Source organism: Atractosteus spatula, chromosome 1 (assembly GCF_055471065.1).
Source record: "Atractosteus spatula isolate fAtrSpa1 chromosome 1, fAtrSpa1.hap1, whole genome shotgun sequence".
NCBI classification, from domain to species: Eukaryota; Metazoa; Chordata; class Actinopteri; order Semionotiformes; family Lepisosteidae; genus Atractosteus; species Atractosteus spatula.
In genome coordinates, this window is record NC_142706.1 from 77,928,954 (window position 1) to 77,951,927 (window position 22,974).

Sequence of the window (22,974 nt, forward strand, 5' to 3'; positions counted from 1 at the left end):
TCTAACCCCTTTGGTAGTTGATAGTTAATCCGAGGAGCTCATCCAGCTGTATCTCGAAGGAAGCCAGGGTATCTGCTTTAGTAACGTTATTAGGAAGCTTGTTTCCCACTCCCACAACCATCTGGGTAAAGACGTGCCTCCTGTTCCTGATCTGAAATGCGTTTCCACAGAGTTTCCACTTAACGACTTCTTGATTTTCTTGTATGTGTTTTTTTTTCAGCTGTAACATCAGTTGTCGAAGACATTTGGTAAACATTTTTCTGACCCTGTCTGGTAGTAAATTACATTTTGCATTAAAGGTAAATGCGTAAAATTTTGTAAATCACACACAAGTTATTGCAAGCTTTTTCTTCATGGCTGTACAGAAGATAGTTTGACTTAAATCTTTGATTTTTATTATGTACATGAATTATGTGGAATTGAGTGAATTACTTAGGTAACTAATGCTAATTATTCTGTTTTGTGTTTCCTAGCTTTAAAATCATCCTTGAGACCTAATCCATTTTCTGGAAATGTGTACAGCATTCGGGGGAGAGTCCAATTTTCTGGTAAAAATTGTACCATTTTCTTTTGATCATTTGATTGATGAGAATATTTTTCTTATGACTATACATAAAACACAAGTGTTTATGCTTTTCTTCTACCTAGTGTAAGTTTGGTCACATGTGCTGTGTTTTGACACCAAGGTAAAATAGACACTTTGTGTTATGAATAGAGTGTATACATCATCTTCATTCTATTTATAAAAAGAAGAAGCGTACTCTTTTGTGTATTCATTTCAAATTTTCATGAGAAGTTCTGAAATTGAAAACTGGCTGTTTTCAATAGGCTGTTTGCATAGGAAAGACAAGTGAGGATGTCCAAAGAACTAAATGTAAGGTCACATGCACCTCTTCTCTATATTACCTTTTATTTTGTGGCTTATACCTAAAAGCTTCATCAGGAAATGAAGATAGACTGATCTTCATATATACAGTGGTGTGAAAAAGTGTTTGCCCCCTTCCTGATTTCTTATTTTTTTGCATGTTTGTCACACTGAAATGTTTCAGATCATCAAATTGAAATATTAAGCAAAGAACACAAGTAAACACAAAATGCAGTTTTTAAATGAAGGTTTTTATTATTAAGGGAAAAAAAAAATCCAAACCTACATGGCCCTGTGTGAAAAAGTGATTGCCCCCCCTGTTAAAACATAAATCAACTGTGGTTTATCACATCTTTGGAAAGCTGAGTTCAATTTCTCTAGCCACACCCAGGCCTGATTACTGCCACACCTGTTCTCAATCAAGAAATCACTTAAATAGGACCTGCCTGACAAAGTGAAGTAGACCAAAAGATCCTCAAAAGCTAGACATCATGCTGCGATCCAAAGAAATTCAGGAACAAATGAGAAACAGTAATTGAGATTTATCAGTCTGGAAAAGGTTATAAAGCCATATCTAAAGCTTTGGGACTCCAGCAAACCACAGTGAGAGCCATTATCCACAAATGGCAAAAACATGGAACAGTGGTGAACCTTCCCAGGAGTGGCCGGCCAACCAAAATTACCCTAAGAGCGCAGCGACGACTCATCCAAGAGGTCAGAAAAAACCCCACAACAACATCCAAAGAACTGCAGGCTTCACTTGCCTCAGTTAAGGTCAGTGTTCATGACTCCACCATAAGAAAGAGACTGGGCAAAAATGGCCTGCATGGCAGAGTTCCAAGACGAAAACCACTGCTGAGCAAAAAGAACATAAAGGCTCGCCTCAGTTTTGCCAGAAAACATCTTGATGATCCCCAAGACTTTTGGGAAAATACTCTGTGGACTGACGAGACAAAAGTTGAACTTTTTGGAAGGTGTGTGTCCCATTACATCTGGCGTAAAAGTAACACAGCATTTCAGGAAAGGAACATCATACCAACCGTAAAATATGGTGGTGGTAGTGTGATGGTCTGGGACTGTTTTGCTGCTTCAGGACCTGGAAGACTTGCTGTGGTAAATGGAACCATGAATTCTGCTGTCTACCAAAAAATCCTGAAGGAGAATGTCCGGCCATCTGTTCGTGACCTCAAGCTGAAGCACACTTGGGTTCTGCAGCAGGACAATGATCCAAAACACACCAGCAAGTCCACCTCTGAATGGCTTAAGAAAAACAAAATGAAGACTTTGGAGTGACCTAGTCAAAGTCCTGACCTGAATCCGATTGAGATGTTGTGGCATGACCTTAAAAAAGCGGTTAAGGCTCGAAAACCCTCCAATGTGGCTGAATTACAACAATTCTGCAAAGATGAGTGGGCCAAAATTCCTCCACAGCGCTGTAAAAGACTCATTGCCAGTTATCGCAAACGCTTGATTGCAGGGGCAATCACTTTTTCACACAGGGCCATGTAGGTTTGGATTTTTTTTTTCCCTTAATAATAAAAACCTTCATTTAAAAACTACATTTTGTGTTTACTTGTGTTATGTTTGTCTAATATTTCAATTTGTTTGATGATCTGAAACATTTCAGTGTGACAAACATGCAAAAAAAATAAGAAATCAGGAAGGGGGCAAACACTTTTTGCAGAGTTACGTTTATTTTAGGGAAAATTGCAATTTTCTTGAGCAGCTTGTAGATGTTTTTGAAGTTACATTGTGAGAAATTGCTTTCTTCTTTACAACTCTTTTAACTAGGAGAACAGGTGTAGTAGCTTGAATATGCCTCAGGTTTCCATTTAAAGATGAGCTATACTTACATGCTCTAGCCTTAGTAAACGTCTAACATCTTTTGATACACAGACTGTTTTTGATTTGTTTAGACATGAAATGCATTTGTGTTACAAGGACTATAGTATTGCTGTAAGAACATTCAATGGACTTCATAGGTTTTCCTAAGAAGTGATTTTTATTCCTTTTGGGTTTGTGTGCTTTATTATTTTCATTTGCTTTTTAGCATTAAAGCAATCAGATATGTTTGCTGTATAAAATAGTCACTAATCTCTTGTGTGAACACTAGTGACATCACACAGGCAAGTGGGGAGCTGTGAACAAAGAGGGCACAGAGAATGTCAGAAATGCAGGCCCTAAGAGAGTGTGTGGGGTGTAGGGACAGGTGACAGTCTGTACATAGGCAGGAGCAGAGCAAGCAAGGGCAAGGAATATTAAATCAGATACATGCGGCAAGTACAGGGCCTGGGGAAGCATGAAAAACATGAAAAAGAGAAAAGACCATAGGAGCAGCAGAATGCTTGAGTGGACATATAGTTTTAGCTGTTTATATTCTGCCTATTGTGCTTGTAAAAGTTGTTTTGCGTGTTGTACAAATATCTGGAGACTGATTTTTTAACAAATTTTATTTGGTATTATGTTCTGCACACTGATCCTTAACCTTAATAAAATCTCCATCCCATGCATTTCCATTATTTTCTCTCAGCTGGTCCTCATAACTCATTTCTTAGGCTGTGGAATGTGTTTTGTTTGTGTTCATTAAACTTCAACCAAAGCTTCTGTATGTGTACTCTACAACGTGACAGCAAAACTAGTATGCAGTGTTCCAGACGTGGTCTAATGAATGAATTGGTCACGTAAATCGGGGGGAAAAAAAGTCATTAAAAGAATATTGGTATTAATACGGACTCTGTTACATGCAGGACTGCACATAATATAGTTACAGTAAATTAAGACTTTTCTGTAGCTGTTAAAACTGTACAAAATTAATTTTCTTCAGTCTGTTCTAATGTCGTACTGTTTCTTCATTTGGGCATCCTCAGAAGCTGCAGACTTGTGTTTTCTTTCCAGATTCCGAGAAGCTGGTAGACGTGAGCCACAGCACTCTGACGAACAGCCTGAGCCTCCTCCCCGTGCAGGACGGGCCCAGCCCCCCACCGCAGGGCAGCAAGCTGTGCCGGGATGGCCCCGACTGCTTCCTGCTCTTCGAGGGCGCCGGCCTGAGTGAGGGCACCCTGAAGGACTGGCTACGGCAGTGTGCCAAGCAGGTACTGCACCTTGCCTCTGGCCAGGCTTCTCTCCTCTTTCATGTCCAGTGCTGCTTCCAGATATCCCGCTATGTCAAAATAGGTATTGCCTTTAGCCCCTGGAAGAATCAAGTAATAAAAATGTTTAATATATGTCTTGGATAATCCATTTTTGCTCAAGGTGTATCTCTTTTAAGTTACTTTACATTTTTATGTAATATTACTGACATTTAATTTTCAAAAGGCTCTAAATTGCTGCTTCTTGTTCAAGTTTGGTTTAGGTAGTTTTTTCAGTGTAAAGGTACATACCAGCCTATTTTGGAATACTTGTGAAGAATTTTGTTCTGCACTTTAATCTGCTGCAGAGGAACAGCACTGATACAGATGTTTGTACACAGAGACCTTTGAAGAAGGCCTTGAAGAAGCATGAGACCTTGACCATGCAGGAGATCAAGAACATCCATGTGAGTACACCTGGGCACTGTGCTCGGGCCCATCAGACAAGTCACACAATACCCCTGATCTTTCTAACCTTGATCAGTGACAGATACTCTGCCATGTGACCACCCTTATCAGTTTACCAGCAATATGTTGGGTCTCACTGGTGACACCGTTCCAAACCAGGTTCTGCTTTCCACGTAACAGCACTGTGACATCAGCCCGTCCAGTTTTACCACAGTTCAATGTTTTGGACAGGTCATGTAGTCTGAATACTGCAAGCTTTTAGAATAAAGTGTATAACTGTATGTAAATTAGTACTGTTAAAAATGTTAATTCAGATTCATGTTTACATTTTTTACTTAAGTAGCTGTTAAGACAACAGCTCTACTTTTTTCTAGAATGGATTCTCACTATTGCAGCAACTGAGGGCTTTGGTGTCCTCCTCGTTTTCTATTCTGAAACATGGGAACATGCTGTGTTTGAAATGGGCAATGGAAGCAGCACTCCTCTGGAAATTATTGGAGTAATATCAGCTCCAGTGTCCACTTCTGTCATGTGTTACAGAACTGTATCCTAGCTAGATTCTCTCAAATGTTAATAAGTGGTCACAAGATGTTCTGGAATGCAGGGTGTCGGATATCACTATTGTTAATTTGCTTATGACTTTCTAAAAACTTTAAAAAGGTGCTGATTCCAGTATTGGATGCCAGTCTATATATACATTTCTGAGTGCGCTAGAAATGCTCACTTACAGTAAATGAAGTCAGTGGCTTGTGACCTTAAGATTTTTGTTTTGTGGCTTTCAAAAGTTTCTTTTAGACATGGGTACAGTTACAGTTTAAGATTTTTATTTCTGTTCTAACAGTGCGCCATCTCTCACATTTCTTTATTTTGTGTTTAATTATTTGCACATTTAGTTTAGTTGCGCATTTAGTTAAACTTTGTCCTTAGGAGGTAACCTTATAAGAGAAATAAGAGAATAAATGTAAATATTTTGATGCAGTAAATGGATGTTAATATTAGTTGTTGTTCAGAGTGTGCACAGAAAACATCACAGATGCAGCCTTCTAGAATGTGCGAGGTGTCAGTAGGTATACCCTGGTAGGCACCGAGGTGTTACAAACTGCAGCACATCGTTTTTTTTAGTTTTTCTTAATAATCTGATGCAGGACTGCACTTCTTTGTAAAACTGCCAGATGGTACAGTGAATCCCTAAAGTACTACAGCTGTGTATGTTTGTGAGACAAAGCAGTACAGTATAAAATATTTATAGCCTATTAGTGATTTCTTGATCATACTATATGCATACTAGCGACAATATCTTTAAATACCATGATTACATTGTTGAGATAGGATGTTGTTACCACATTTCTACCACAACTCCAAATGAGATATGTCAAAATTAAGTTATTGGCTTTAAACACTTAGCACAGGTTAATTGGTTTCTGCTTGAGAGCATCCTTACATTTTCTTCTGTTTTCCAAGCTTCCTGGAGATGGTTGGTCTTGTGGTCTTTCACATACGCCTTTCAGCCTGACTTTTCTCATGTAACACAGGAGTGTCTTCTGCCTTGATGGTTGCGTTGTCTCCTCGCTGTTGGAGGTACTGAGGGTTAGCGCTGAAAGTCTACAATATGAACGTTACGTTTCCTTTAGACAAGACTTGGAAACCCAAATTTGGACAGCTATACTGAAGGAACACTGGACAGGATCGTGTCCAAAGCCTCAGAAATAATAGGCTGTGAACTCCCTTCCATTTCATCCCCATACACAAGCCGTAGCTCCATCCTGCCTGCAAGTTTATTTCTGACCCCTTTCATCCAGCTCATAATCTTTTTCAGCTCCTCCCTTAAGGAAAATGCTTTTAACCAATTCCTTCAAGAACTGTCCACTATTTTAATGCATATGTAAACCTGAAAAGAGACATCGCGATCACGTTCACAACAGACAGTACAGTGCCCCTGTGCATGGGCAGATGTATCATGTGCCCACGTCCCGTGAGTGGAAGACAAAGATTTCCACCACACTTGCATGTTCTGAAAGGGGAGTTCTGATTTTCAGGGGATAATGAATTAGATATGACACCTGTCTAACCACTAAAATGAACATTACAAAACAGCTGAATGTTTTTAAAGAAAGATCTAAGTGAAGGGTCTATTTAAAATGGAACAGGAAGCGTCTCCCTCCCCAAGTACTTTTCCCACCTACATCAAAGAATTCATTGAATATCCGCAGTTATCCATACTGTACATCAGCTACAGCATTACTGCCGTTCATGTGCACTGCCTTCATCTAGATGCCATTAGATAGATGTCATACTTTTTGCAAGCAATCATTTAAGTGATATTAAAATGTTTTGAGCAGTGCATAGAGTATCTCAACAATATAATGGCAAATTGCAATATAAAAAAAGTTGTTTTGATTAGTTTATAGTCACTTCATGAAATTCTTTGATTTCTGAGAATTGCCGTAAGGCCAGGCACAGTTAAAAAAAAGACTTCAGATCCAGGCTCCATTCATGGCATGTAATCCCATTTTCAGAAGAAAATTACCATACAGTCACATTACATAACATGTAAAATTTAGTTATATATTTTTTAAAAATCTAGTAATGTTTTTCAAGAAATATGATCATTAGATTAAGAAAAAAACAGATGAAATGAAGTTACCATTTCCAGTAGTATACAGCAGTGCGCTTTCCACTGAAGTGAGTTGTGACATGCATTTTAGATATGGCTGCATCTGTATGTACACGTCTAAACAATTCTGAGCATGGCCTTTATTGCCCTGTGTATAACATTCAGTTGTAACACATGTACTGAGGCTTAGAAGTTCACAGACATTTTAATCAGCATCTTCGTCAACAGCATACTGTTGTGCCTCTTTTATGACATGCATTCTGTGTAGTATAGTACAGTACGTTCATGAAAAAATATTACAGATCATAAAAGCTTGAATATTTTCTTGTAACAGAACATTGTTAGATTTGTTTTTAGTAGCTTTCATTTCAATTGTGCATTTTTTAAAGATCTGTTTTTGTTTTGTTTTTTGTGTTCTGACTTGTTTGTATCCAGGTGGCACGACACTTGGACCCCCTTCCACCTGGGTACTACTATAATGGGACACAGTTTGTAAACTACTTCGGGGAGAAAATGGATTTCCATCCATGTATCCTTTTAGGGTCTTGTGTCTTTGAGCCCAGTCTATTAGTAGGTCCTCCTATAATATCATGTCATTTTGTTCTGGTTAGAAATGGGTAGGTCACTCACAACATTTGATAAACCTCTGCGGTGGTCCCAAATTATTTTAAGGATCCTATTACTTTTTATATGGCTCCTTGGAATGCCGTCTTAAATATGCAGTTTTGCTTGCAAGGATAACTCTGTTCTGAAAAAAAGAGCAGTGTGTACTCGCAAGTTGTGTGTGGTTTGTGAGATGCCAGGCAGTAGCAACTTGTTTCCCTTACATTTTGTCCTTCCCAGTAATGGAGCAGTTCATTGATGAGTATGTGGAAGAAGTCAACAAAGACATCGAGCGCTACAATCGAGAGCTGGAGCAGCAGGGCTATATGGACCTGTTTGACCCCTAGGGGACTCCGTCCGGGTCAGCCACGTCCCAAAGGTCAATGGTCATCCACGCAGAGCCACCACCACTCTAAAGGGGGCGTGGGTGGGGAGCTTAATTGCTTTTTTTACCATTTTATCCCTCATAGCCATAGGAACGGATATCTGTCACTTCAAACCATAGAAGTCCTGACCTGATCTGTGCAATAGTAAAGGTCCACAGAGTGAAAAGAGGATGTTGTGTTACACTGTCTGGAATTGATGCAATTTTGTAAATATGTTTTTGAAGATGAGTAATACTGCTTCAGTGGTTACATAGCTTAGTGTCTTTGATGTGTATAGTTATTAGAGGTTTGTATTAGGCTTGTAGAACCTTACATTGAAAGCATATTCCAAAACCTCTGATGGGTTTTCTGAAAAAACAACTCTCAGCAGTTACTTGATACTGTTTCCTCCTGTTATGTTTATCCAATTGACACTTGTGAGGGAAACAGATATTGGTGTTTCTTAGACTGTGGCACTGTGATACTCAAACCTGGAGGCATAATGCCTTCTGTCTAGACTAGTTTGTAACTACTGTAGAATAAACAGTTAAAACCAAGGAGTGACGTTACATTTTGGAGATAATGACGAGTGATTTTGCATATCTAGCTTAATGGAGCAATTCTGTCTGCTTCTAGTACTCAAAAGTTGACAGTAACACAACAGTGGACTTAAAGGTAATCTGTTCAGGTCTGGACTTCTTATCTTGAAACTGTGGTGGGCAAATTGAGGCTATTGTCCTTTAGCTATTGTTGTGTGTTTCCTTTCAGACCTACTGCTAGATTGACATTCCCCAAGTAGAATGTTTGTTTGGACCAACTAGAGCCTTCTTTACCTTCCACATTCACTACTATTTGGTAGAAGATTTGTTGAAGCTGTGTTCCATTGCAAAATGTGAGACACCTTTTTTGCACAAATGTCTGTTTTAGTCATAGTAAAAGACCGATTGTTTTTTTGTTTCTGTACTATTTAAAAACAATTTTTATTGCATTCTTGAAAGATACACAGGGATGATGTCTTTGCAGGGATGCAAAACTAAAGTAAATGTTGCCCCATCCCATTTTTATTCCACACCACACATATGAGAACTGAGAGTCCATGACATTGGGTATTAGGGTGGGCTGGGTTTGGGTGGGGTTTGTATGTTGAGACTGGAGGTGGTGACTTTGGTATTCTTTAAAAATACCTAAAGAATATTTTTGTGCAGTGAAGCACAGCAGTAGTAGAAACCGTAATAGCACGTACTAAAGCTGATACATTACCTGTGCTATGCATGAGATGTGTTTATCTACTGAAATGAGCACCTTTGTGGCTAATGTAGCTAGTAATTGTAACAAAAGGGGGTTATCAGTGTTAAAATAACAGCTGAATTTATGAAGAGACAGTAAAATACAGTAACCATATAGGATCTGTTTTATGGTCAAATCTTTGTTATTCCTAGAGAAAATGCAACTGTTCTTTAGAGGTTATGAATTTTTCATGGATAATTTAAGTTTGCATCAGTAATACAATCTACAAAATGATATGCTGATACTTGACTGCTACAAAGAGACATGAAAACTAACTTTGTACTGTGGATAGTCTGAATTCTGAATGAAGACATGCTGTCCGTGGAGTAAAGATATTGAAGCAAAGTACAGGACAATATATTGTCAGCTCACTGGCAGAATAATACATAGGCGAGGCTGTCATGTGTGATAGAATCAGTATTACAGGAGATAACTGGTTGCACAAATGGTTTTGATTTACTTTGTTTCATCCTTCTCCCCCAGTTGCTGCAATAATCGTCACGTCTCAGTTCTGCGCTGTTTTGTCCTAGCCTAAGTATCTCTAATTTAGTCTATTACTATTGAAATTATTACATTTAAGAGAGAGCTAAAGTTTCTTTTGGAAGTTGATCATAATTAAGACAGAAAATGTCTTTTGCACTGCAAGCTGAAGGCATTTATCTAGTTCAGAAAAGTCAGCATTCCATGATTGCAAATCTTCTGAGCACTCTTGTAATAAAACTTTTTAAATAGCGGCTTCACAGGCTGCTGAAGCAGAATTTCAGTAAGTGCCAAGTTAACTCTGCCAAATAAAGAGCCCACTGACAATAATACTGGTCCTGAAGATTTGAAGTTTGAGAACATTGTAATGCTCTTTCTTAGAAAGCAGAACTTGCAAATAATAACTTGCAAATACAATTGTGTATTTGGAATCTGCGGATGTGCATATATATAATGACATTGTGGAAAACTCCCACAATTAATATCTGACCTTTCAGTTTACCAGGTGTCTGTATTGTCTGCAAAGCCTTTTAAAGTACTTGAGATTCAAATTGTATAGAAGTCTGAAGGATTTGATGTCCCTTGCTTTGAGAGGGGAGCATATTATTTTACTGGCAGCTTATGTAGGTATGATAAAGATTTGACCTTGAAGCTGCATTTGTCCATGGCTAACTGTAGCAGCCTTCCATTCCTAGAAAGAGGAGGGCACAAATTAAGAATAGATGTTGTTTGTGACCAAAGATGCTTCAGCACCAGAAAACACTGCTGGCCCCTTATTGCCTGTGAACTCCAGATGTTATCTGATCAAGCCATATGCTTTAAAGCAGTAGTTGTGCCACGGTTGTCTCTAACTCTAGTGAGAAAACGCAAATGAAAATCCTACAAACCGATTGTGTCTGCTTCCTGGAGGGACAGCTGTCTTTCACAGTCCATTAAGACCCCCAGGACAAACAGCCTACTGGGAGACCCTCCCTGGTGGCTTCTGGGTGTGGGGCAAAATCACTGGGGTGACACCACACTCCTATTGGGCTGTTAGCAGCCAAGGATATTTTACTTATTAAGCATTATAAGCTTTGCTTGTGTACCTTCAGAATACTCTTTAAGGACTGCCACTGTAAGCTAAAACACAGGTAGATTTTTTTTCATCTTTAAGCACACTGAATGTCAGCACAGCCAGCATGAGAAGTATACAAGGTCCACTGAGATCTCGGACAAATCTCCTGTTGTGTCCATTTGGCCTTTTCTTCTTCTTGTCCCTCCCAGCTGTCTAACCCTGTATTCGTGATTCCGGTTTGATCTTTAGCACTTTATTTTGGAAACATGTTGCTCTGGATGAAGTTCTGTGAAAAGAGAGGGTTGTCCAACAGTTTGGCTTGACTGTGGGTCCTTCAGCGTGCCAGGCACATGTTTGATTTGTGCTCAGCTTAAATACCTCAGGAGTAGTTTACTGAAAACATTTCCCCTTTATTATTTGTGTATTGTTACAAGGACCTTTTAAAACTATTTTATTGTTTCCGTGTGCCCATTTTAAAGGAAAAACATCCCTTTGTTGAGTGATATCTGGAATATTTAGTCAGGGAAGTGGTCCTGGTGCTCTATAAACAGGATATCATTGTCTACAGCTAGGATTCAGAAAGCACAGAAAACCCAAAGCAGTCATTCCTAGCAGGCTGAATATGTACACGTCACTTCCTTAAAAACTGAGCAGAAAATGGGACATGTGTAGGAACTATGAATTTAAGGGGAAGTGGTAGTGTGCATTTCGATCATATCAGTGCGAGATGAAGACCACCTGAGTGGAACATATTACTGATGCAGTTTATGCAGTCCTCAAAGGGTCTGAAGGATTTATATTATACTATATATATTAAATTAACAATACATAATAGCACATTCAAACTGCATGTCTATTAATGGTTTATAAGGTCTATTTATTCTCTTTACATGGCCTTTCACCAAACTGGTACTTTGAAAACAAAAAACATTTTACATATCTGGTAAAGATTGAATTACCTCTACATTATATAATATTTTTGTAATGCTGTGAATTAAAAACTGGGTATAGAAATTCCTTTTTCTAATACAAATATGAAACTAAAGGAAAATTCTGAAATAAACAAGCACGCGAGACATTTCTTTGATGTTTTCTGCCCAGCAGTGCCTTGGTAATGGCAAAGCGAGGAAGCTGGAGATGCGCGTCTCCTGTCTCCCTGCAGGAATAGGAGCAGGGGCTATCTCCAAACAGTGTTGGTGAAAGGAGTATTGAAGTCATTCTTAAACAAGTGCTATAATCAGCTAGAAGTAAAGCTGTGCAGAATGGAGGCCACTCGAGGGACAAATTTATTTCAGAAATAGCTGCAGGAAGAGTGGAAGCTATTTCTGAGCCTCTGATAAGTCTGCTGGAAAGCTTCCTGAGGTGCTCCTGTAGCCTGTTGGAAAGGGATATATATATGATTTGAAAACAAAGTAAAAAAAATGTTAAAAGAGCTTTGGTTTGGACCCTAAAACGGAAAGGGCTGTGGCCTGCCTGTGATTGGAGCTGTGTAGCCCCTGTTTGCACAGGAGCCCCAGCACAGACCTCAAGTAGTTGTCCTGCTCTGCCAGCTTTGTCTTTGATTGTTTTTGACTAAATGCATTGTGTTCTTGTTATCTGGAGGCTATCGGTCTAGATGCTGAAGTTATAGGACTAAGAAACATTTAATGTGAAAGGGAAAGGCATTTTTTGAGGAAAAATGCTTGGTTAATAAACTGAGATGTTTCAGTTTGAGAGTTTACTTTTTCTTTTAAGGGTTGAATCGGTTTATAGAAGGGCCAGAATTAGGAATATATGCACTTTTTAAAGAAAATTGGAATTCATATATATATATTTCTAATGTTTTTCAATCAATTTTTTTCTAATTTAATTTGCAAACAGGTGGCTTGTTCCCAACACAAAAGGCCTGTTTAAAGTATAGAAACTCCATTGAACCCGTGCTTCTTACATGGGCAAGATTGTTGCCATAGGGGTTAGTGCATAGATTTATATTGAAAAAGCCACAATAGTGGAATGTGGAGTACATTTCTTCACTTTTCTTTTCATCTGAAAAGGTGTTTTGAATTGTTGAAGCTTTTAAAAACTTCACAATCTGTGTGATGCATTTATTTCCACATGGCCAGATGAGCCAAAGATTAATGAGCAATCCCCCTAGCTAATATTTACCATACCCCCTGGAAGTAAGTGATGTATTAACTCAGGTTTGTATTCCATAATGTTACACTTCCTTTCCATGTGGCTGCCATGAAAAAACAGATCTGATCTTAGCTCAATACCATATTGTGGCATATTTACTATGTCTACAACTTTAGTAACACATTTGAAACCTTGATGTGCCATCCTAGCACTACTCTAGTCAAACCATTGTAGGGAGATTGCTTTCTTCTGTCCTGTTGTCTTGACTGATCAAGATCTCCACTTATTAGTTTTCTCACCTGAAGGAAACTAAAACAGATTGAGATGAGATGCTTTTTAAGTTTGTCCAGGCAGATGTTGGCACAAATCCTTCTGGCTTGTATATCTCTTTCCCATGTCCAAGCTATAGATAGTTGCCTCCAAACATAAGAGAAAATGTGTTTAAAACTTTGTTGGCTGCTAAATCAATAGAACCTTTGATCTTCATTAGAAGAACCCCTGTCAACATATTTTAGCCTTCAAGAGCTGGTTGTAGAAATGAGGCTAGTGTTAGTTTGCCTCTGTTCTCTCAATGCTAACTTTTCTGGGAACAAGCCTACCTGACCAGGAAGAACAATCGAGAACAATTTGCACAAGTGGTTCCATCCTGAATGCCAACTGGTTTTGTTGCCCAGACGGGATGGGTCTTTTCAAAGTCAGAAGTGCTAAGATGTTCTGATTCAATAAGTTCCAAAAGCTCCAGTTTTCAGTGGTGACTTTGTAAGCATAAATTTAAAAATACTTACCTCAATGCTGTATTAAAAAATTCAGCCAATTTGAAAACAAACTTTCAAATTGAAAATCTTTACAAGGAATTCAGGAAATTATACTTGTGACTTGAAAAGTGCCAAAATATTTTAATGGTGTTTTTTCTGTTTTGTTTTATTTGGTGGTGTTAATAAATTTGGAAAAAAAAATTAAATTGAACTGCATTTGCACAAAACTACTGTAACTTCAGTTGAACTGGTTTTCCTGTGACTGATGCTTTTTTAATCTTAGATTTGTATTTATTATACTAAGTAATCAATTTTTAAAGCTATTGTTATTGTTCTATTTTCTGTTTATTTTTGTATTATTGATAGTTCAGCTGTTCTTGAAGGTTTTCCTTCTGTTTTCCACTGTTGTAATGCAATTTAAAACCAATAAATACACTAGTGTTTCACCGATTCAGATTCAATTGCGTGATTTCAGTAACAGGCTAAGAAATACTACTAAACCTTTCATTAAGCACAAGGATATTGATTCGTTAGGACTTTTTGCTTTTTTCAAGTGCAAGTGTTATATGGTTATATAGCGAAGATAATGAAACCCACAACATTAATGAAATCTTTCGGAATCAGTGTAGCTGGTGATCAGTGCTCGAACCTGTGTTTAACAATTTGAAAACCAAAAAAATATTGCATTATTACTACAGCTAATGTAACTTATTTAATATTTGACAAATTAACTTTGTAAAAAAAACAGCTGTAATTTATTAATAACATAGTGTTACAGTTTTCTGTGTCTAAAATTATTTGCATTCAGGTTTCTAGATTGTTAGAAGGGAATAAGACATGCCTGAGTTGATTGTCCAGTATTAGTTACAGGGCCACAGTGGCATGGTGCTAATCAAGGTATCCAAGATATCATTGTTGGCCAGATCAGCATCCTGTAATGCCTTTGCTAAATATAGACCCATGGCTTATGTTCAAGATAACTTGTGTGCCTTGATACCTAATGCTGGTCCATGAGCCAGAGCTCCTCAAACTGTGTTAAACATGTAATCCATTAAACTATTTTCTATACTGAAAAGCCATTACATAGCAAGTATAGTATATAGTTCAGTTATTGTGAATTCTGTTATCATACTGCCTTAAACTTTGCAAAATCAAAATACATTTGCAGTAGAGTAAATCCTAGTCATTGACAAGTAGTTGAAATCCTTGTTTGAACAGACAGAAGTTGCATTTCCAGCTTTCTGCATTTCTCTGTGGCTGTAGGCTTTGCCAGGGCTGAGTAGGGGGTGCAGCTTGTCCTGCTTCTACAAGAGCCCTGTAACTTTAGTCAAGCGTGAAGCTCTGTCACCATTACAAGAGGTGCTCAAAGAGACTGAAAATATTTGCTGATGTGGTTTAATTGTCCATACATTAACTTTAAGCACATGGGTTACTACTTTTAACCTCAGGCTAACTAAAAAGACTGGATAAAAATAGCTTTGGTGTACATTTCTGTGATGGTATACTAAACCAACTGTTCTCATTAGCAACAGAAGACCTAAGATGCAATGAAGTCTAGGTTACAAGTTACTTTTATCACAACAGGTCCCATGTCACCCAGCTGTGTGTGTTGTTAGGGTTTGTTGGCTGTTTTTCTCTTTGATTCTTGTTGAAATGGCACTCTTCACACTTTAGAGTGCTTGCAGTCTAAGATGAGCAACTGTCCCTGTGTTAGAAGAGTCCAGATCTTTTCTCTTTGTCTTCAGATGGGTAAAGGGCATCATGGCTATGAGGCAAAATAGGAAGAAATAGTTGCCAGTTTTGAATTGGCTAGGGCTATTTTACAAATAAAAGTCATTTTATGTTCATAAGTCAGGCACAGGACTTGAGTTTATGAAGACAGAATGCAGGTCTTCTTATTCCACACATTAATACAAAAATCAGCTGGCGTTAAAGCCTTTAGCTACAGGGCCCCTAGTTTATGGAATAGTCTGCCAGCCTAAATTTCAGGATTTAATTGCAGACTGAAAACCTATTACTTCAGCATGGCCTACTCACACCTTACATCATAGCCCATTGCAGCTATGGCTGCTGGTGCTGCTGTACATGCCTGCTGTACACTGAGTGTGTCTCAGTGCTGGCCTTCCAGGTAGATATATCTGTTCTGACCAATCTATCCTATTCTCCTCCTCACATGTCCGGATGATGCCGGGACTGGGCACCATCTGAGTTGGGTACTGCATCACTGCCATGGATCCAAGAGGGACACCTCCGATACAGCTATCGTTCAGAGGATTTGCTGGTCTACAGAGAACTGCATGGAGTACTGGCAAACAGAAGACATGATGGATGGATTAATACCCTCATTCATTTATTTTTTTAATTGTCTAATGTTAGCATGCTCAGAGGGGTTGGGCAGCCAGTTGACCTTGGACCCCTAGAAGTTTTTTTCTCCTTACTAAGGAGTTTTTGGTTCCTCTCCATTGTCTTCTGGCCTTCTGTTCTGTATTCACAAAATGTATGGTTACTTGCAGTGTTAAGCACCTTGGGGCAACCTTGCTGTGAAAGGTGCTATATAAAAATAAAGTGAATTGAATATTGTAAAGGAAGACGGAAAGCAAAGGAAGAAGGACAAGCAGAGAAATCGGTGCAAATCAAGACAGGTTAAAAAAACAGTGATTACATAAAACATTCAGATGAATTAAAGTGCATTTCTGATCCAGAGAAAGGTCAAAGAAAAAGTATCCAGAATATCCAGTGAACTGAAAGGTATCAGAATTTAATCTCCACAGCCTGCCAAGAGAAAATTCTTTAAAACATATGATTTCAGGGTTTGAAATCCAGCTTACCAATAAAACACGGCAAAAGAATTTGAAACGGTATGCTTGAAATGTAAAGCAATGAATAATGCAGAACTAAGAACTTCACTGTGAAATATGTTTCGAGGCCTGGTCTGGAAGTGCTGGCTGACGTGCTGGAGCCGGGCTGAGCAGAGCCGGGGCTGGGGTCCCAGGGCTCGGTGCCTGTGGTCACGGGCCAGAGTCCGGGGAGGACACATGGCTCGCAGATGTGCAGGATGTGCCAGCTCACTGACAGCATTCCTCTGGCACTGGAAGTGTTCCGGCCTCCTTTTCAATAGGAGTCCCATTGCTACACCTGAGGATGAAACATCTCTTCTCCCATGTTTATGGTTATTATTGCCTTGAATATTGCCTTTACCTCCTGAGCATAATATGTTTTCTTATGATTTTGCCAATTTCTTATTTCTGCTGCATTTTAATCCTGGACAGCCTTCCAGGATGACAGTGGAATTTCTCATTCGTTTGGTTCGTTCTGATATTATGCAGTTTGTCCACAATCCAACTCACAGCAAAGGTCACATCTCAGATTTAATCATTGCTAACAGTTCTTTCAACTCCTTTACCTGTAGTCTGACAAAACTTGATGTTGGACTTTTATGAATGTACCTGTTATTTTTGATCTGGAGATTCCTGTCTCTCATTTTAATGCCTTTATGGCACCTCATCTTTCTTCACCTCCTTGCTTTTCTGTCTCTGATGCTCTAAGATAAGGTCCCTAATACAAACACATGATACCTCAGCCATTGGTAAAATACAGTCTGTCCCTCTACTCTCTGGGCTCCACTATTTACTGTCCAGCGGGGCTCTATTAATGCAGTTCCTCAGAGTGCCACTGACTAGTTTCTGCGTGTGTGTCTTCAGTCATGAGAGGAGTACTTGTTAAATATTGGAATATGTGGCTACAATCACCTATTTTCTCAAGCTATTGAGAACAATCAGTCAAAGGTACCTACAGTAGGTACCTGCTTTCAACCACTAAATTGTTGCTAAAGCCTAGCCACCCTGAGATACTGTCTGCTCTGTCTCTGTTATGCACAAGCTTTGATTTTAACTATTTAGAACTGAGCTTGCTAACCTCCAGCTCCTCTCATGCCTCTGCAGCCCTGCCTCCTCGTCCTCCTGACTGGCCGCTTCTCCTCTTTCTCTGGCTCATTGCTTCCTGTTTGTTGGACCCTGTTTTGCTTCTTTGTCTGGGGCTGGTTGCATCTGGTGTTCCTCAAGGCTCAGTCATGGGCCCTTTGTTATTCCATTTTTAGTCATTTCCTCTTGTTCAAATTAGAATAAGAATATTCCATTAGAATAATTGGATTTCGCACAATGTTTTGCATCTTAACTATGATAATTGTGATTGAGGTGTTGTTACTGGGCTCCTCCCATGAGCTCTTTAAAACCATTGCTTTCTCCTTGCCAGCTTACAGCTTTGTGCTGGCGTTCTGATCCAGAAAGAAGATTCCTTAATTATGGACCTTGTGCAGAATATAGTAAAAAGTGTTTGTGTCCCAAATGAGAAATATTGCTAGGTTGTACTGAATTCAGTACTGTATGTATTTGTATAGCTGTCTGGACAGTTAGAATCCTGACTAGGTTACACACTAGCAATTACTGCTTTCATGGAGTCCCTATTCCAGCATCCTGTTGCATTTTGACTCGATTTTAAAGTCCTTCTGCTTTTATTCCAGGATTTTCATGGCTTGGCTCCTCAGTATCTAGCTCCCCTCTATACAACCTTCGCTCAGCTGATTCTGCTTTAATACACGTCCCCATGCTCATTCTCACTCTGTAGCTCCAGAGCTCCAGAACAACTCCCCTAAATAAATCAGGGACTGAAAGCTGAGAACCGTTTAACCAACCAAAACTGGTTCAGTGAAACACAAACCAGAAGGCACAAGTGGTAAATATCTAGTGCATTTTTAATAATAATAAGATTTTGTTTACATAGCACCTTTAAAAGCAGTGTTTCAAAGCACTTTACAAGTGAAAAGAGGTATTCAGCACAAGATCCATGGTCATTAGAAGATGGAGCTGACACAGACAGTAATTAAGTAAAAACCTTTTGGAAAAGAAAGGTTTTGAGTCTAGTTTTCAATGCACTCATGGAAGGTGACTTTCTGATATCCTAGGGCATAGAATTCCAGAGCTTTGGGGAGTAGCAGGAGTAGCTCTGACAGCCATTGAATGTAAACAAGACTGGGGGACATACAGTATACTCTAGGAGGTGGCTGCTAGACAGATAATAAGTCAGATAGGTGCTAAGGTGCCACGCCTTGTAACACACAAACATAACATAACTTTATTAGCCCTATACAATTTCTTGCATTAGGAATTCGTCTTTTCGCGTACCCCAGCAGAGCCTTGTAGAGCCTTGTAGGTGAGCAAGAGGATTTTGAACCCAACCCAACACCTGATAGGAAGCCAGTGCAAGGACTCTAAGACAGGAGTACTGTGCAAGATCTGGCCAGGATTCAGGCTACCAAATTATGAGCATATTTGAGTTTGTTCAATGTGCATTTAGATACCCTAGTCTAGAGTGTTGTAGTAATAAATACATAGGACATAATACAATACATAATCAAATATCACCCTTAAATTCTTCGTTTGATTAAAATTCAAGTACAGTGCTATCCGCAGATAGGGCTATTGCATTGGCTTCACGTAGGTAATGGAAGATGCTGAGTAGCATGACCTCAGTCATGTCCCAGTTGAAGTGAAGGACAGTTTGAGTCTTCCAAGTTTGTATATGAGAGATGCAATTAGAGAGTGCAGAAACAGCTACTTCAGTGTCAGATTTAGTATGGACGGGAATTTGAACATCACCAGAATAGAAATGATCATTCAGATCATGTGATCTTTATAGCTGGCCAAGTGGGAACGTGAATGTTGAATAGCAGGGGGCCCAGTATGGAGCCCCGAGGAACACCAGATTTAACAAACCCAGCTTCTGAACTGAAAAACCCAAGATAGACAGTGTTGGTAATCAGTAAGATTAGAATTGAACCATTAAAGAGTGATGTCAGAAACTCCAAGCCAAACAGAACAGTAAGATGTCATGATTAATTGTGTTAAAAGAAACACTTAGATCTAAAAAACTGAGGAAGCATTTCTTTACATAAAAGGTTGTGGGAGTGTGGAACAAGCTGCCCAGCCATGTTGTGAAGATGATACATTGGCGATCCTCACATCAATAAACTACTTACTAACAGGCTAGGTGTTCCAAACAGCCTCTTCTTGTTTATAACCGTTCTTATGATCTTTTGTTCTTTGTTCTTTAGAAAAGCATTTTTTTCATTGCGTAGTTTTTGGCTTTGTAATTTTATTATAGAATTTACTTTTTATGTGTTCTAAAGCACTTGGACATTATTGCTTTTAAAAGTACTGTAGTCAAATACATTGTATTATTATGTTGTCAAGAAGCAAACCTTTCAATCCATTAAAGGTGAGCAGCAGTATTTTAACATTTTATTGTGATGTCTGAGCTTCACCTCTGCGTTGAAGAAAGTAGAAACCATACAGCCAGGCACTACCCCTGTGCTACAGTTTAGTGCAGAGATGGTGTTGATATCCTGAGCATTGCTCAGCACCTGCTGAGGAATTGTGTTTGATGTCTTTACTGGGTGTTTGTCAAGACATCTCCGGAAGGTCTGAAGTGTCCTAGTATTCCCAGTGATGCCTGGAATGTTCAGTCTGCCTTTGGGATTGCTGTAGTTTCAATTCAATCCCTATGCTCTTGGCGTGCGGTGCTCCTCAGTCCCACTACATGTTGGACCTGAAGCACACTGGGCACCAGATGAAAGTACTGTACAAACACTGAAGGGTTTGCCTGGAGGTCCCTGTTTCTAAAGTGCTATTAAAAGCAGTTGATATACATCCTTTTCCTGGTACTTCAGCTCCTTCCTCATATTGTGCCACAATGACCAACAGTCCTTATCACACAATACTGTATCTTACTCTATTCCAGGACTTCCCGTGTTTTCTGTTTTTTTTTAGTTTGAATGACTTTTCAGCAACTCAATTAATCCTTTAATGGAACTAACGGCTCAGTGATTCAAGTTGCCAATGAAAACATTTAGAAGCAAATGGGAACCTAAGAATCCTTGAAAACTGCTAAGTTTCAAAATGGAAGTTGCAAATTGATCTTTATTATCCAGCATGATGGCGCAGTGGTCAGCAGTGCTGCCTTGCAGCGCTGGGGCCCTGGGTCCAATTCCAGACCCGGGGTGCTGTCTGCGAGGAGTTTGCATGGTCTCCACTTGTTTGTGTGGGTTACCTGCAGGTACTCCGGTTTTCTCCCACATACTGGTGGGTGAATCGGCTTCTGTAAAACTGGCCCTGGTGTGAGTGCGTGCCTGTGTGGGCCTTGCGATGGACTGTCCCATCTAGGCTGTATCCCGTCCCGTGCCCAGTGCCAGGATAGGCTCCGAGTCCCCTGCAACCCTGTAACCCAGCAGTTAGAAAATGGATGGATGGATCTTTATTATCCGATAAGGGCATTTGTTTTTATGCCATTAACATCTGATGACCTTTCTCATTCATCTACATAAACCAAAGTGCCAGCAGTATCCTCATACACCTTTTAAAAATAATAAGATACCAAACTTCATCATTAGTTATCAGATCTCTCACATGTATTGGCTAAAATATGGTATCGCAAAGGAAATTAATCATAACATTGCTACATCATTGCCTACGAAAGCTATTAGAAAGATAAACACCAGCTGGTATGAAAGAACTCAAAACACGTCTTTGCAAATCAGCAGTAATAAATCGTAATGAATAGTTAAGGGACGTGTCTTATCGTCCAGGATACATGTTTTAACCACTTATCTAGCGGACAGATGTTCTACGACTCCACTTATTTTATCTGCAATACTACTAATTTTGTTGATCTTCTACCTACAACAGACAACCCAGCACTCGGTCACAAACAGGTTGCAGTTACACTCAGCCCGAATGTTTTACACCGCAGTGTTTCCACATTTCTGTGGTCAATGAAGAGTATTGACTTGCGCATGAAATATAACCACTGCTGCCCTTTTTATCAGGAATGAGGGCAAATCGAAAAATCAGTTACGATTCGTGCCTGATAAACGCGCTTGTGTAGCAACTCGGCCCGTGCAGGCTTTCCCCGAGTGCCGGTTCAAGGCCATGATCGCGAACCCGTAGGTTGCGGTTGACCTGCCGGGGCACGTCAGCAGAAAGCCGTACGAAGATACTGCTGGCGCGGTGCTGTCTGGGAGGACCTGCCAAACCCCCGGTACTGGGCTGTGGGTCCTGGGGCCTGTGAGGTGGGTCTACACCTCTTCATTCCCCATGTACGAATCACAGTTAACTGCAGAGACATGAAAACACAACTGGATATTCCAGTAATCCAGACGGACTAACACATACCTAAAATAACACTGCTTTAAATAACCAAATTAATCCACTTTTCGACACTATCCAGTTCTGTGAGGGCTGTTTTATTGTCCACTTTGTTTTTTTCTCTCTCGATGTAACTATGTCTCCATTGTTTTAATTTTAGTTTAAAAGAAGTACTCTTACTGCACTCTGCAGTTTACAGTTCTGCATTGCTGTGTTCATGGGGAGAGATCTTCAGCCAACCCATCACTCAGTTTCTCCAGAACACAGGGATTCTCCACACGACAGTGTTGAGCTCTGCAGCTCCCTGCTCCTGCGTGGAGCGGAGCGCCAGCGTGCGCGTGGCGCCGCAGTGCTCCCAGCTCATTTGCGCCAGGCCGAAAGACACGTACTTTCATATACATATACTTCTTTGGTAGAAGGAAAATATGTGTTTGAATGATTTGATTTATATTAAATACAGTTCAAATAATGAGGTAATGCGACAAAATTACCTTGCAGTGCCGGGGACCTGGGCCCAGTTACTGGGGTGCTGTCTGTGAGGAGTTTGTATGTTTTTACTGTGTTCACATGGGTTTCCTCCCACAGCCCCAAAACAAACTGGAGGGTTAATTGGCTTCTGGGAGAACTGTCCCTGGTGTGTGAGTGTGTGTCTGCCCTGGGATGGACTGGCTTCCTGCCCTGTGGTGTACTTGCCCAGCACATGTTGCTCGCTAGGATAGGCTCTGGTGCCCCTGCGACCCTGAATTTGATAAAGTGGTTAGAAAGTGAATGGATTACAAGTTGTTACTACCAGACTCTCTTTTAAGCAAGACACTAATACAGTGTTCATTCATTTTCGTTCAGTGCTCAGTTTCATTGGGCATGTGAATAAATCTGGAGGGCAATGTACATCATAGTTGATATTTTAAAATGCATTATGGTTAACGGTAATCAAGCATGTGCGCAACATAATGAGTCCTAAAGGAGCAGACAAGCGAGCATTGTGTCCTCGTTGATCAGAGCAAGACAGAAGCCTGGCGCTGTGTGCTGTAAACATGCTCTCAGGCTGCTGGGAGACAGACTGCTGTGGGGGAGAGTGACCCTCCCTCACTCCATAGTCCTT

The 22,974-nt window shown here is 39.8% G+C and overlaps 1 protein-coding gene across 3 annotated transcripts in view; it reads left to right on the forward strand.

The window, feature by feature from the left end:
- The window catches only part of dnaaf9 (dynein axonemal assembly factor 9), a 56,526-nt gene extending 42,404 nt beyond the window's left edge, over positions 1 to 14,122 (forward strand). Inside the window, exons 33-37 of one of the 3 annotated variants that reach the window (XM_088919977.1) lie at positions 474 to 548; positions 3,761 to 3,957; positions 4,335 to 4,400; positions 7,451 to 7,544; positions 7,859 to 14,122. In XM_088919977.1, the coding sequence (XP_088776103.1) occupies positions 474 to 548; positions 3,761 to 3,957; positions 4,335 to 4,400; positions 7,451 to 7,544; positions 7,859 to 7,965 (539 nt within the window). In that variant the 3' untranslated portion in view covers positions 7,966 to 14,122. Of the gene's footprint in view, positions 1 to 220; positions 300 to 473; positions 549 to 3,760; positions 3,958 to 4,301; positions 4,401 to 7,450; positions 7,545 to 7,858 lie in introns of those variants that run through there. The other 2 variants (XM_088919970.1, XM_088919982.1) reach the window with 2 other exon arrangements.
- Positions 14,123 to 22,974: the final 8,852 nt, after the last annotated feature.